At 35.2% G+C, this 13,632-nt stretch overlaps 2 protein-coding genes across 2 annotated transcripts in view; one reads left to right on the top strand and one right to left on the bottom strand.

Annotated features, from left to right (window-relative positions):
• Positions 1-13,212, bottom strand: part of FGF7 (fibroblast growth factor 7) — a 62,322-nt gene extending 49,110 nt beyond the window's left edge. Inside the window, exons 1-2 of the mRNA XM_030842792.3 lie at positions 12,941-13,212; positions 11,789-12,343 (exon numbers count right to left, since the gene is read on the bottom strand). Coding sequence (XP_030698652.1) covers positions 11,789-12,074 — 286 coding nt within the window. The 5' untranslated portion in view covers positions 12,075-12,343; positions 12,941-13,212. The remainder of the gene's footprint in view (positions 1-11,788; positions 12,344-12,940) is intronic.
• Positions 1-13,632, top strand: part of FAM227B (family with sequence similarity 227 member B) — a 259,682-nt gene that overhangs the window by 153,494 nt on the left and 92,556 nt on the right. The gene's annotated exons all lie outside the window — the stretch shown is intronic.

A 13,632-nucleotide genomic window follows, 5' to 3' on the forward strand; every position in this document is an offset into this window, starting at 1 on the left:
ATACCCTCCAGGTCCATCCATATTGTTGGAAATGGCAAAAAAATGTGCTTTTTCATGGCTGGGTAGTATTCCATCTTCTTCATTCATTCATTCATGTGTTGACAGGCACTTAGATTGCTTTTGTATCTTGGCTATTGTAAATAATGCTGCTATGAACATTGGGGTGCAGTGTCTTTTTGAATTAATGTTTTTATTTTCTTTGGATATATACCCAGGAGTGGAATTGCTGGCTTATATGATAGTTTTATTTTTAGATTTTTTGAGGACTCTCCACAGTGGCTGCACCAATTTACACTCCCACCAATAGTGTACCGGGCTCCCTTTCTCTACATCCTCTCCAGCATTTGTTATTTATGGTCCTTTTGATGATAGCCATTCTGAGAGCTGTGAGGTGATATCTCATTATGGTAGCCTATGTATAATTTTAAAACTAGAATTTGTATACTAGCAAACTTATCAAGCTGACCAATTCCTGAGGGTTTTTTCTTTCCTCTTGTAAAGTGGACTAATAGCGTGATTGCAATCTTACAACAAAGAGGTATTTTGAGGATTAATTAGAATGGAATAAAGTGTTATGCACCAATTTCAATACTGGCATGTGTATTTTTAAAGAATTAACATCATTTTAGTAATCTGCTTATATTTAGTCACTCAATAAACATGTTCCCAGTTGTACATTGTGCAATTTTGTGTAGACTAAATTAGAAGATTTATGACAGTAACAAACAATTTATTTCTACACAGTGCAGTAATTTTAATAGTAATATTAATGTGAACACCCGATAAAATATTAAATAGTACCTTAAAACATGACAAATTTTAGGTCCAAGTACAAACTTAACAACCATGATATAGATTTATCTATGCTCGTCTTCTTTGGGATGAATTTTTATTCAATATCTGATCAACTTCAAGCCAATTTAAGAGAAAATTTGAAGACCAAATTAGGGCAGAATCTTCTCAGAGTTGAGAGCACCTCTCTATGTCTATTAAACATACAACATTATTTTATAATGTATTATTTGTACAGGAAGGGAGTTGAACACAACTTCTCAGAAACAGGGATACATCAGTAGATTTATCTAAGTGGGAAAACCTCACCTCACCTCATTGCCTACTTCAGGATTTAGAGGGAGTAAATCTGCACAGCTGCTTGACTACCGAGTGTCCTGGTTAAATAGCTGAAGCAGGTGATGCAACTCTAATAGTAAGAAAAGTTGTCTTATCTTAAAGAATGTGGCAGATAACTTTCATAATTTTGTCTTTAAAGGCTAAGAAGAAGCTTCAAAACCATTGTTTCTCTTACTATTTAGAAACTGCTGTGGGGAAGAAAATCCTCCATAATCATAAGGTACCATGATCATTACTGAACAGCTCGTTTAAGCATATTACAATGATGATCAAAGATTCAAATTACATTAAAAAGAGAAAAATATTCAGTTATCCAGAAAAACAATATTATTCCAATTAGCAGAACTTAAATTATGCCTTTAAAAACACTTTTCCTTTAAAGGAAATAGACATTTTTAGTAAGCAGAGCAATTAGACAAAGTCAGAAAATTGATAAAGGGCGAATGTTCTCATATTTTTTAATAGAAAAAAAAAAAGGTTTACCTTAGTGAGCTTAACATTGGTAACTGGAAAGGTATTAAATCACTTTCCGTTTCCCAACCTTGCAATACTTTCTTACTACCAAACATGTAGAAAAAATATTTCCCCTGAAAGTAATACATTCATCTTCTCTCTTTCATCCTGCTCATCCTTCAGGTCATTTTCTCCCAGAAAAGACCTCCACGCCCACCTCCTCAAGTTGACTTAGGCTACACCCGAATGTGCTCTAAACTTTCTCCCTCTGACTTGTAGTTCACCCTCCACCCCCAACTAATCTGTTAATTCTCTAAATACATGGACTATGGACTTTTAATTACGGTAGCCTTGATCTGGCATAGGGAAGGTATCAATGACTGTTTGTCGAATTAACGAAGAATGAAAAAAGAAATCACCAGTCTTGTTTTGTGTGACGTCTTCATCATTCAAGCAAGCAAGGAAGGAAACTTTTCACTGCCTACGGTGAGCTCCCATGAGAGCTGCCTCAATATGAACCCCACTAACCAGGACTGTGGTCAGAAATACAGTTAGAGACATCATAAATCACCAAAAGACTACCTGAGGATCAGGCTACTGGCACTAAAACAAATTGAGAGTACGTTCACCAACTTTGTACTTCTCCCCAGCTCTCTCTTCCTATACACATGTCCTCTCCTCTCTTCAACCTTGCCCAAGATCAGTTTTATAAGTGCTGCTAGAAAGTAGGCAGATCTCTACATAAATATTATCAGCCCACTGCTTGTTTTCACCAGTATAGCTCATTTAATTTTTAAAGACTTTTCCCCTCTGTGTATCCTTTTAGTGAAGATATTCCTTAAACCAATATAAACTACAAATTTTTTTCTGCATATAGTTTTTCACATGTAGGGATTAGTTGACAGTCAGGTGAAAATAAGAATGAGTGCTGAGGAAGACTACTGCTTTTCCAGGATTGGTCTTCACCATGCCCTGCCAATCACCCTTTCAGTGTCACCAGTGGTACCTGTGCCTGCTTAGATTATTGACCTCTACAATAAAACCTTGCCACTCCTCCCTTAAAATTATCTAGAAAAACATTAAGTCAACGAGGTTCTGGAGACCAACATTTTCTTAATAATAGAGAATTTTAAAAAGTGAAGTGTACTTCTGTTTTATTTTAGCAAGATTTTTCATTCTTGTCCACATTACATTTTCATGATAATTTACTGATCTATTTCTTACCTATAGTTAATTCTAAATGTATAAAAAGTTAACAGAGAAATATGAGTGATTGTCAGTTTGTCTTCCCTTCTTCCACCCTTTGCATTGAGCTATCTGCCATTGGGAGACAAAAGGGAGAGTAAGACATGATACTTATCTTTCCAGAAATGACATTCTAGTGGCATTGCCAAATGCAAACAGAAAAAACCATAAGACAAGCAAATGTGTTGTATATGACTAGAAAAGCAGTTAGTTCTATTTAAAATCTCAAATAAGTGACTTTTTCAAAGGGTATGAAATTAATTTATTAAATTTGCAGTCCTCCCTTCTGTTTAGGTTAAATTTCAAATTTCTAAATAGTTTTTGGCCAGTAAATGAAACGTGTTCTTTATTGGTATAATTGAAATAACTTCAATTTTTACTCAGACTGCTTTTTTGGAAAGTAAAACAAAGTTTATTGATTTTAGGTATATAAGATATGAATTCTTCAATCATGTTGGAATGCTAAAACATTTTTAGATTACTGCATGGGAAATGTTTTTGTCAGTTTCTAGATTGCTCAAATGATAGCTGTTGGGCATCATTTCAGATTAGGAGAAGTGTTCTTTAAAGCTTCTCAGAAGTCAGAAGGAGCTTCAGACTAGGCTTAAATCTCACTGCAAATCTCTGGATTTCAGTACAGCATTTATACCCAAAATACTACCCTAATAGTCCAAAATTATATGCAGGCTCCTGACTTTGGCACACATTTTTGGTTCAAGGTCACTCTTAAAACATTGGTTCAAGTCCATTTTTATAGCCTTTTTATTTGGACCAAAAACGGAGTGGAAGCTTGGTTTTTGTTCTTCACTACACCAAAGATAGATTCCCTAGGCAATAGCTCCCTAGTTTCCATTTAGAAATTTAAATGTTTTACCCAAATCAGGGATGAGAGTAGGGAGGGTAGTGGGAGTGGAGGGTATACTCTGCTGTCAGATAAGTTTGGGAAACCATATATAGTCTTCTCCTAGAGTTTTGCAATTCATACTAGTGTAGTATAGGCTTGGAGAATTTTCTGCTCTGAAAAAAACTTGTTCAGCTTTATTTAACCTAATATTTTCCAATGAGCCACGGAAACTGTGCTGCAGGAAACACCATTAATATCTCAAAGGACACTAGTGTTCTAAGAAACAAAGTTTGTAATTGCTGCTGTAAGAAAAATCTGAGGCAGACTGAGGTGATTCTGAATTTGATCTCAAATCATTTTCTCAGCATTATCTACAACTACATGTGAAGTTCAAATAGGCAGATGAAATGGAAAATATTACAGTAGCTTTTAATGGAACATGATAAATATGCTATTTAAGGATGTTGAAATATGCCTCATTTCTCCTTTCTCGTATTAATCAGAAAAATAAACTCAGTTTCAGAATAGTCTGGATAAATAAGCAAAGATTATCATAGCTAAAAGCACAAATTTTCAAACCTCCTATATGAGTAACATATGCAATAATCTATTATCATTTCAACCCCTCTGTACACTATTTTGTTTTTGTTTGTTTCCGTCTCAGAAATCCTTCCTCTACTATATTGTCAATCCATTGCATTCAATTTCCTTTATTCCGTAAGGGCATCAAAAAGTTAGTGGAATATTGTACATCAACTACTTCAGTTTTTTAAAAAATTTAGTAGAGCTGTATTTTATGAGAATCTTTTGTATTTAAGTCCTCCCTAAACTTAAAATACAAAATTCATTAATTTTTATATAAGGTCCTTTTTTCCTTTCCTCTCTCACCTTTTTCTCTCCTGTTCACAGACAAAAGATATTTTCTTCCTTTTTATTCTTAGGACACTAGCCAATGGCCCTATCAAGTACTTGTGGCCACACCAGTAGAAGTGATTACATTCTTCTGCAGGAAAGTTGACTGGAACAACTGAAGAATCTCTAGAGACAATTCTCCCCAATATACATTAAACTTTTTTTCTCTGAGAAGGATGTTGTCTGCCTAAAAGACAAGTTCTACTTGGACATGGATATTGGATAATTCTCCTCTCTCCTTCCCCACCCTAATCCCTTTGTCTTTATATATTACTACACAAACCCAACTAGCTGAATAACTTTAATGACATTTTCTTTGTTAGTAAATTTGGTATGGCTTCTCTAAGTCAGGTGCAGATATCTCAAATACAGATGCGAATCTTGGTCAAGAAACAGTCAAATGTTCAGTGTTTCTTTAATGTGGTTTTCAGAACCATGTGAAAGGCAGACAATTTTATTTTCCAACCTATTTTGCTTGCAGAAAGATGAATATGAACCAGGAGGACATTATGTTAAGTGAAATAGGCTAGATACAGAAAGGCAAATACTACCTGATACAACTTACAGGAAGAATCTAAAATATTAGTTTTAAAGATGTTAAAATATAATAAAAATTACTTCCCTCTTATGGAAGCAGAGTAGAATAATGGTTGCTAGGGGCTGGAGGGTGGGGGAAACAAGGAGATATTAGTCAAAGGGTACTAAGTTTCAGTTTTGCAAGGTGAATAAATCCAAGAGATATACTGTACAGTGTAGTGTCCATAGTTTGCAATATTGTATACTTAAATATTTTCTAAGACGATAGGCCTTATGTTAAGTACTTTTATCACAAATAATAATAAAAAAGCACAGGAGGAAATTTTGGAAGTGATGGGTACGTTTATGGCATAGAATATAGTGATGTATTCTTATCTCTGAATTCATCAAGTTGTATACATTAAATAAGTACAGCTTTTTATATGTCAATCATACCTCAATAAATTTTTTAAAGAAAGATTGGATATGGTTTAGGAAAAGGAGGAATTCACATGGAAGCTCTTTTCATTTAATATTAATTTTTCTCAGTATTCCTTAGATATACACAATTCCTGCCTCTTCTTCTATGTGCCATATGTGAAATTAAAACATAGAAAAATATTGTATTCCAGTAGTGATGAAAAAGAAGTTACTCTGCTACCATAAATTCTTTGATACAGACGAAGAAAGCTGGAATTGTTAGAAAAGAAAGAAAGCTTTGCCTTAATCCCCAATTTACAAAGGGAACAAACTGCTAGGTTCGTAGCCTTTCACTAATCTGGATAGACCCTCTAGGCTTAGGGTTTCTTCCCTGTTGGATTTTCTAGACTGGAGTTTGTCTCTTTAAATCACTGCTTTCGTGAGGTGGTCATAGGAGGTGAAACTCTAATTTGGGGGCATCTGGGTTCATAATCATAAATGGCTCATTTAAGTGCCTTGTAAGCTGGTATTGATGCCTGTTCTCCAGGTTCCCTGCTGCAGCACCACTTGACAGTGTCAGGAGAGAATCAGACCTGCCTGTCATTTTGAAACTGTGGCACCAGACCTATTTTTTCCCAGCAATGAACTCATTCACGGAAGATGCCTTCTTAAATAGTAGCTGCAGAGCTGTCATCACGTGCATTTCCAAGCCAGTTCACCAAATGTTGGAGCCACTAAGATTTGTCAGAAAGGTCGAATGGACCCAGAAGAATTTCCTTGATGCATAATTCAGAGATTCATTCCTGATAAACCCATTTCAAAATCCCCCGGGGCAGAGGTTAACTCAGGAGCCCTCTAAAGGTTCCAAAACATTCCCAGGACACCCGAGGGAATCCTGCTGAATTAGAAGCCTTGTCTCATTAAGTAGTGGTTTTCAGCCTTAGCTGCCATTAGACTCACTGGAGAGCTTTAAACAAACACTGATGCCTGGGTGCTTCCTGCCTTCGCAAGATTCTGATTAAACTGATCTGCGGTTTCCCCAGTAATCTAATGTGATCCCCTCAGGCTCAGCTTTGGAGCCAGCCATGTCAGAATTATCTGGGGAGCTTTTAAAATTCCTGATGCCCAGGCTGCCCCCCAAATACATTTAATGAGAATCTTTGTGGGTGGAACCTGGTATCAGTATTTTTTAAAGTTTCGCAGCTGATTACAATATTTAGCCAAGGCTGAGAAATAGAAAAGTCTAGAAAAGGAACCCCTTCCATATATCTAAAAGCTGGCTTCTTGCATCCTCTTCAATTCACTTGGGTCTCTGAAAGCGCTAAAACTATAGGCTGAAGAGTTGTAATACAACTAAGTCACAAGGTTAAATACATGATCAGATGCTCTGGATTAATATAGAAATGAAAGCGATGGCCAGTTCAGATGACAATTAACAAAATACATAAGAGATGCACCTGTGGCAATAAGTTGTTACTAGCACTTAATAAGTGCCAGGCACTGGTGTTAGCCTAAAGAAAGAGGAAGACCATAAAATGAAAAATTATTCTTAACATTAAAGTTTTCAAAGAATAGTTAATATTTCCAAATCTAGCTATTTCCAAATCTTCCATAATTTACAGCCTTGACAACTTAAAGAAGAGAGTAAGGTCACCAGTTCTACAGGATTCCATTTTGTCAGTAATTCTACGATTTTGGTTCAGTTACATAGATATGTTCCTCTTTGTCTATTGTTTTTAGAGATGTGGTTGTCATGATTTTCTTATTTTTTATTTTGACGGTGTGAATTATTGTTCTTTTTTTGATAACTTGCTAAGAACTCTTTGGAGAATAAGCAAGTTTGCTGTCTTTGTATTTAGAGGTGATATGCGTATTTGTTAGCTACTAGGAGAGATTCTTGTTGAGCAGGAGCTTATCCAAAGAATTGTTGACAATTGAGTCACTGAAGATTTTGTGGTCAAATCAGATCCAACAGCAGTGTGTTTATTTGCTTTTTGCCAATTGTTAGGCCATATCCAGTCACAGCCTAACAATCCAAAAGACAATATTGCCAAATCATTGGCCAGTTTTCAGAATGGCTAACCCTTTTCTTGCTATGGAACTTACAGTGCTTGATAATAACAAGTGAGGCATACTTTTTCTTGAATCAATGGCTTATGGCAATTAAGGATTTCCTCTCAAAAGGAATGGAAACCAAAAAACATTTTAGTAATTGGATGCCGAAAGCAAGAAAATCATCCTGAGGGACTGAGTTTTCAGAGTCCACATCTGTCTCTCAGGGCAGTTGTTGGTTGCCCAGTGCACTGCTGCTGTCTCTCACTCACCACCTCAACTTCCAGCTTAAACAGCAGTGTTATTTGTATCAGGTGAGGAGTGATTGCCTCTGTCTGCTGATGGGTTGCCTGGTCCAATTATCTAAATTCACCCTCTGGCCTTAGTCCCCAAGGGGAGACTCTGACAACAGCAGTGGAAGTATTGACCATCCATTGCCAGTCCTTTCGTGATATTATTAATGTTCTCCTCTGCAGAGAATGTGGATATTTATTTCATTTTGAAGGGGAATTTTATGCTTTTATTATTCTTTTTACTAGTTCAGGTTAAGTTCCAGTTTCATCGCTTAGAAACCTGCTAAAAGGCTAAATGTGGTGCCACCAGAGAACAAGTTGAGAAGAGAGGCTTTCTTGCCTCCAGAGTAAGAATAGCGTGCGGTCTCAGGACCCGTTCTCCAGTGATAGCTTTTCTCCCCTCCAGAGTCAGAAATGCAGTTCAGCGTCTCTTGGCCTCTTATGAATTCCTACTTTTACATAGTCAGGTCTTGCTTATATGGCTACTAATACAAGTCTTGTTTCTGTTGGGTTACTTGGTGCATTTTTTCTGACATTGACTCATTCTAATCTAGATTTAAAATATTTCACAAGACAACACTATACTTAGGACTGAAGTGAGACCCTTACAACCCAAGGTAGCTCAAGTAATTTTTTAATTCCCTAAAGATGTGAGACATGAGCCGTCATATCCACCTCCTTATCACTCCTGTTCTCTTCCTCTAGGCCCTCCATTCGCCTGCCCCAGCCCAACACCTTCTGGAAGGAGAATTATACACCCAGGTTTTTCACCTCACCTACCTACTCCAGTCCATTATCTTAGCAATATCTTATAAGCCACATTCCTATGAGGGAGCAGTGCTTCTGCTGGTAAAGTAAGCAGTCCTTCAAGGTCCATTAACATCTTCAGGTCACTTTCCTTTTCATTCAAAGCAAAGCCATGAGAATGGACTGGGGGCTTTCGTATGGTAACCCAGAGAAAAACTCTTTCAGGTAGCTGGTATCTAACTTTTCATGCAAATTTTATCATCTAAGACATTTAAATCTATACCATCTTAAAAGGCCTCCAAAGAAGGATGTTTAACAACCAGTGAACGAATTTAAGGCATCAGAACATTGAAAATGAAATTCAAAGTTTAATCTTAACCTTTACCACTTTCTGACCTCTGCTGAGTTTCAGTGTAGTAGACAATCCAATTACCTTTTACTTTCTCATCTTAATGAAAATAGGAAGGAAACATCTTTTGTTCATTTGTTCATTAATTCAATTAAGGATTGAGGAATGTAAACAATCTACAAGTTTTATAATTTCAATATTTTTGTTTTCTTTGACTTTTTAAAATACTGTTGAGCACTTTCTTTGTACCTGGATTTCTTTGTACCTGGATACAGTAGCTTCAGCGTCACATGTGACAATTTGCATGTTTTATGTATGAGGCATTCAATTTTAAAATTGAATAATAGGAAATGACTATCAGAATTCTGTTCTGTGTTATACTCCATATATTTTTCAATGGAGTGCCTTAGGATTTCCTATAGACAACAGTGATTAGCCCCTGTTTATGGAGAAGCCTGACAGGCTTCTTCAATAGGATAGCAGCACAACTTGACAACAATTTTGGAGTTACTGAAATGATCCCGATGTAAGTTTCCCTTTCCAGGAGAATTTATCATATCAAGAAAGTATATAGACTAAGTATACAGTCTATGGAAAAGCTTATAGAAGTGAAGATTATTTATATATTTTATATCATGTCTTTTAGTATATCGGTATTGTGACATTCTAATTTATAATGATATAAAATGACCTTCCTTCCTTCCTTCCTTCCTTCCTTCCTTCTCTCCTTCCTTCTTTCCTTCCTCCCTTTTTCTTCCTTTCTTTTTTTACTGTAGAATTAGAGTTAGAATAGAAATTGTCTACCAAATTGGCTTTATGGTTACTCAAGGTCAGTGCTAAATTGTGTTTCAAACTATAAAAAACTTCAGCATTTTGTGTATGTTTTAAAATGCCTGAGTTTCGTGGTTTCAAGAAATTTTAATATAAAATAAAACGTATATGTCTGAATGCATTCCAATCATAGATATTCTAATTGATCCCAAATAATTATGAATATTATTCACTTTCACTGGATTTTACATCTAATTTTTCACTTTTTCATTACTTGGTAAAAGCATTCAAAAGGAGTTAGCATATGGAAGAATTCTGTAGTGTTTAGGTTCAGTAACCTTATTATTACAATTTGAAATTAGTTCTGACAGCTTAACTTATCTTTGAGATAACATTCACTTTCATCTCATTCAATGTTTACGGTAATTACATGAGTACTTAGATTGTTCACATTTATGTTATATATTCTGAGGTTTAGGATAAAATAGACTGTAAGAACTAGAAGGTATATTGGAGATCATCTGTAGATAAAAAAATGAGAATTGGAAAAAGTAAGAAATTGTTCCAAAGTCATTCATAGGCGGGGATTGGACCTATCTGTCATAATTTCCACCTGGGCTCTGTTTTCTCCACCAAGTTCTGTTATCCATTATAAATCTCAATAACTTATAAATAAATTTATTTATTGATGTCAGCCAAATTCTGTTGCTCACAGAGAAGTAACTATCCACAAAACTTTCCTCCAAGTAGTTATTTCCTTACCTAAACTTCAGTATAATCAGAAAAATATTCTAGAACTAGCACATTAACATTATTAATAGAGGTAATAATAAAACCATACTGTTAGCAATCCATTTAAATGGCCTTAACATTCTATATCAGTTATAGTCTAAAAAGTGGATTCTCTCATTTTCATATTGGAAACGTAATTCCCCATATTCCCATATTGGTTCATTGGTTTGGAAGCCTAAAAGCCATTTATTAAACAAGCAGCGAAAGTTTTAAATATTCACTATAATCCTAGCACTGTGCTAGGCAAATGTTTACACCATCACCCCGTGCATTCTTTTTCAATTGACTTTGACATGCATAATATTATAAAATGATATGATAATAACATTGTTCAAGTACTAGTAATACAAACAAAATTTCCTTCCACTCAGGGATTTTAAATTCTTAATGTATATGTTCAGGTATATATTGATATTTTACCCCATAAAACTTAATACTTTTGAAATTGGTTATTAATCATAGCTGCTAAATGATAAATCCCACCCTGACATATCAACATGAAAAGAATAACTGATTCTTGAGGAAAATGTAATTATTTACATTTAAATCATGGAATTAACATCTCTTCCAACTCACTTTTATTTCCTCCTTCACATTCACATTTCTCTTAAGGTACCATGGAACTATTATGGCACAGAATATTTAGATAAAGAAAATGTTAGAAGGAACCTATTTTTGTGCCTAGGTAAATGATTAAGCAATCAAATACAAGTTCTTTATGTTATGAACAGATGAGGATACCACAGATTCCCTTCTGTTTTAAAACTATACACAATTGCACAAGTCACTGAATGCATATTTTCAGTATTTCACACCATGGAAATATTTTTTCAAGGGAAATCAAATTATTTTTAAAAATTATCTGTTCCTGAAACTAATGGTAAGTCATTTTTGGTGAGCATTTACTGAGTACTCTATTAGAGTTCCTAATGCCTTTTGCTAGAAGACAATAAATCACATTTCAGTATGAATAATAGCATTTACATTTTGCTTAACATATGAGCATTTTGAGCTTAGGACATGGAGAATATGTTTTCAAATCGGCTTGAGTGATCAGCTCCAACTATAGTATTAGTAGATTTGCCCTACTCCAGGAGATAGTTTTAGGAACATAGTTTAACTATCCCGATTTAGAGCCAATAGAAAGTTATATTTAATTTTTTTTTCAAAAAAAAGGAAACGGAGAAAACATGTCACTTGAAAATTGATCCTTTCACAGATTAAGGTTCATAAGCTGTGCTGTAAATAAAAAACATTACTTACTGTAATTATTCTTCATCTCTTGGGTCCCTTTGACTTTGCCTCGTTTATCAATCCTCAGATACCACTGTGTTCGACAGAAGAGTCTTCTCACTCTTATATCCCCTCCTTCCATGTAATCATAACTTCTTGTATGTCGCTCAGGGCTGGAACAGTTCACATTTGTAGCCATTTGCTCTGGAGTCATGTCATTGCAAGCTAAAGATATAGTGCCCACTAGACAGATAATGTGGAAGCATGATCTGTAGAGCAAACTTGGCAGGATCCATGTCAGTATCCATTTGTGCATTATAGTATAGTGCCCCGGGTGTTCATGAATAACATAATGAAAATTAAATCTTGAGTTGATTGTTGTTCCTAGGTCATTGACCTCGTCCTATCTGTGAACTGTAGATTGATTTAAGAAAGAATAGTTGCACTCTCCCAGTGGTTAGCCTTATCCTTTTAGTTCCTGATAACAATATAGAATTCCTCCTTAAATAACTCTCTGTCAGTATATCCTTATAAAAACAGGTTGTAATAAGCTCAGTTGCTGCGTTGCTGTTTGCTACTTGACTTCTGTTTGCAATGAGAGATTAAGAATGGGGAGGGAGGAGAGAGAGGAAGATGAAAAATTATATGTATAAATTTCAGTGTGTAAATACTATTATAACATACTGTGTAATTCATACTGTGAAGGTACATTTAAAACAGCTTTCACAGAGGATGTCAATGTCTTTACCACTCTGTATGTAGATTTACAAAAGTTATGCATTAGTAGAGACAAATCAGAATATGATTGTACCATTCATTCCAGTTCGTACTTGGTAAGAAATATCCTGCAATTACAGCTGTTGATTTAAATTAAGTTCTAAAATTACTATTAACAAAATATAAATGCTTTTCCCTAGGTTTCTTTATTATATTCTTTTACGTTTGTGGTTTGTCAGTTATTTTCTCCTGAGCTGCCCACATTTCTCAAGTTAAATGTCAGGATTGCTCTGGAGAATTTCAACCTTATCTTTATGTAAGTTCTACAGCAGAATTACTATAGATAATCTCACAGCTCAAAAATCTGGTAACTTTACTTTTCCCCTCAGTACTAAAACCAGAAAAAGAGATAAACTACTAACAAATATTCAGCATTATTTTTAAAGACAAATAACAGTCACTTACTTGTTCTGTTGATAACAGCTGGATACACAAGAATTCCATGTCTGTTGTCTGCCCTGTGCAACTTGAGCCTCTCTACTGTAGCTACAAACTATTTCTCAGCTGAGAAATTCTCCAGCAGAATCATAATTGTTTCCATAAATCAACAGGCAAGAGGATTTTCTCTGTGTATGTGAGCGCGTGTGAGCTTGTGTGTGTGTGTGTGGAGCCTTTTATTCAGGGCTTTTCGATAAATACCTTTGCTGACCTCATTGGAAGCAATTAAAACTTAACCAGTGAGCTGTTAGTTGAATACAACAGCGAGAATAAAGGAGGCTTGTATAGTATTCATTCAATGGTCATGAGAGGGAGCTATGAACATGGTTTATGCTCAGACCTACAACTGGGTACCTACTTTGTAGAAACAAATCTCTGACTCTGAAGCAGTTAGAAAGGGAAAGGGAATTTTTTTAGATTGTCTTATAACATAGAAGTTGTATATAAGTTGAAAATATTCCTTGGAACATGTATGTAAAAGGGATTTTTTTAATTTAAAATCTTTTACATGGCTTTATGATGCATGCATTTCTACTATTACTCCTTTGTGTTCAGAATGTTAGAATGAAACTACTAATGTGTATTAATTCACATCTTACTGTCTTCAAGAACTATGTAGCTGAGTTAAGGGTATATCTCTTCATACAGAGATATTTCTG

This window comes from Globicephala melas, chromosome 2 (assembly GCF_963455315.2).
Source record: "Globicephala melas chromosome 2, mGloMel1.2, whole genome shotgun sequence".
Taxonomy (NCBI): Eukaryota; Metazoa; Chordata; class Mammalia; order Artiodactyla; family Delphinidae; genus Globicephala; species Globicephala melas.